At 36.6% G+C, this 2,381-nt stretch overlaps 1 protein-coding gene across 1 annotated transcript; it reads right to left on the reverse strand.

Annotated features, from left to right (window-relative positions):
* Positions 1-29: 29 nt before the first annotated feature.
* On the reverse strand, positions 30-1,703 carry LOC117123212 (the record flags this gene model as incomplete). The annotated part of the gene is made up of 2 exons (XM_033269064.1): positions 1,502-1,703; positions 30-1,126 (listed from the first exon to the last, which is right to left on the reverse strand). A coding segment is annotated over exon 2 (891 nt), but the record flags the coding sequence as incomplete, so codon positions are not given.
* Between the last annotated feature and the right edge of the window lie 678 nt (positions 1,704-2,381).

The following is a 2,381-nucleotide window of genomic DNA, read 5'->3' on the forward strand; positions in this document are numbered from 1 at the left end:
GTCTTGTTTGTGATTTTTATTTTACATACCTGTCTTGTTCCATCTATGCACAATATTTCTCCTGTTGTACTTAGAATGGAGGCTCTATACACTGGAATCCTCTCCATTTCCATAATCAAATAGGCTCGACGCAACACACGAGCAGAAGGCAAAGGGGTCTTCGATATTGGAGGAGTATAGCTTCCTTCTGGTTTAATGAAGCCTAGAATCCCTTGTTGAGAAGGCATGCTGCTGGCTGTATGGGCTTCATAAAGAAGAGTTTGATACAGATCCCTCCTATCAGTATACCACTCATCATGACCTTGCTGCACCAGTCTCTGTACTTTAGTCATTGATACAGCATTAAGCCTGTCACTCAATAGTGTCACCACATTCTTATCAATTGCTCTTTTTCCACATAAGATGGTGGGGAACATACTCCGTATTGCAGGGGCTAGATTCATTAAGATGGATGGGCTGTAAGAATGCCATCTGTACTGTTGGTTCTCATTCTCATTGTCGCTCTCCTTGTTCACACTCCGATCTGTATCCTTGCGCAATTTCATACAGTGGACACACTGTAGTCGCTCGGTCAGCAACGTGTAGAAGTAATTGAGACCACACACTTGTCGAGCTAAGTTTCCAAAACCACATTTGTTGAGGTAGCTTCCAGGTGGGGCAGGGCAATTTCGATTTGGACATTTGATTTTAACTTGCATCACACCAACAGGCCTCCAAAAAAACCCCCGTGTAGTAAAAAACGACAACATGTTTGGAATAGCTGTAATTGATGTGGGTATGTGAGGAGGGTTAAACTCGATTTGGTTTTTGAACAATTTCCGCTGTACTACCTCGCCTTTAGAATCCTTATATGGCTTTGCTGGTTGAAATATTCCATATTGTCCATCAGTTTTTAACCATTTGATATTTGGCAGCATCATTCCCTGAACTTGAGGAGGGGGTTCATCCCAAAATTTCTGCCACCCTTCAAGAACTTCAGTGTCACTATCAATTTCATGGCTTCTGGTTGCGATGGGTGGGTCAGGAATTTCTTCTCTGTAGGTTGATATTGTAGAAGAAGGTGCCACATTTTTTACAGTTGTGATTTTTGTAGAGACTGCTACTTCTGAGTTTTGGAGCACATCCTCTGTCAAAAAAATATCAAGACAATTTATTTTAATTAAATAAATAACTAGAATTATTGGTGATTCAGTCACTAAAACAAAAATGAATGAATGTAATATTTCTCCTTTGATCAATATTTGTGTGATGTTTGTAAAATTAGGTTATGCAGTAATGATGATGATGATAATTATGATGATGATTATGATGATGAGAATGATGGGTAACTTATCACAAACAAAATTGGATGTTATTAAATCACTAAAACAAACAAAAAATTAGAAATGAGTGTAACATTTCTCCTTTAATATAATGTGTGTTTTTGTCTAGTTATTGAATAATGTTCTGTTTTAAGGAAAAGTAAAACACATAAAATAGTTGTTTTTATTTTTTAAATTACCTGCTATAGTCAATAGTTCTGCATCATCATAATAATCTGGACCCCAGTCTTCAGATACTTCTTTCTTTTGCTTTTTCTATAACCATAAATGAAAACAAGTAAAAAATAATGTAATCCTCACAATAACTTTCCTTTTTTGTTTTGTAAGATTTAAAGCAGTTAAGATTGATAAAAAATAAATAACAGATCTATTTGATCTGGGAGCTGCAAAAATGTCATCCTCAAAACACAGAATATGATAATGATGATGATGATGGTGGTGGTCATAATAATGATGAGGGTGGTCATAATAATGATGGATGGTGGTGATGATGATAATGATGATGATGATGAGGGTGGTGATGATGATAATGATGATGAGGGTGGTGATGATGATAATGATGATGATGATGTGGGTGGTCATAATAATGATGAGGGTGGTCATAATAATGATGGAGGGTGGTGATGATGATGATGATGATTATGATGATGATAATGATGATGGTGGTGGTCATAATAATGATGAGGGTGGTCATAATAATGATGGTGGTGGTGGTGATGATGATGATGATGATGATAAGGATGATAAGGATGCTTTGAATTGATTGGTAGTTTATCACAAAAACAAAATTGTATGTTAGGAGAAAACTGCTGAACAAAATCCAGTAAATGTTGTTTCTGCCATTTGAGACGCAGCGATTTTTCACCGGCAAGAACAAATTCAGAGAGAAACCAGATGACCCAACCTACATCATTTTCTAGCAACCATTTAAAAGTCTGTCCAGAATATTTACCAAAAGTAATTATTAGGTTTGACCTCCACATGTCTTGCCCAATTCTTTTTGCGGCCTTCATAGCTGTTTCTTCTTCAAACCATATTTCAGGGATAGTTTGCCTTTTC

This window comes from Anneissia japonica, unplaced genomic scaffold (genome assembly GCF_011630105.1).
Source record: "Anneissia japonica isolate Jap-2015-1 unplaced genomic scaffold, ASM1163010v1 scaffold41043_len2353_cov219, whole genome shotgun sequence".
In the NCBI taxonomy this organism is placed as follows: Eukaryota; Metazoa; Echinodermata; class Crinoidea; order Comatulida; family Comatulidae; genus Anneissia; species Anneissia japonica.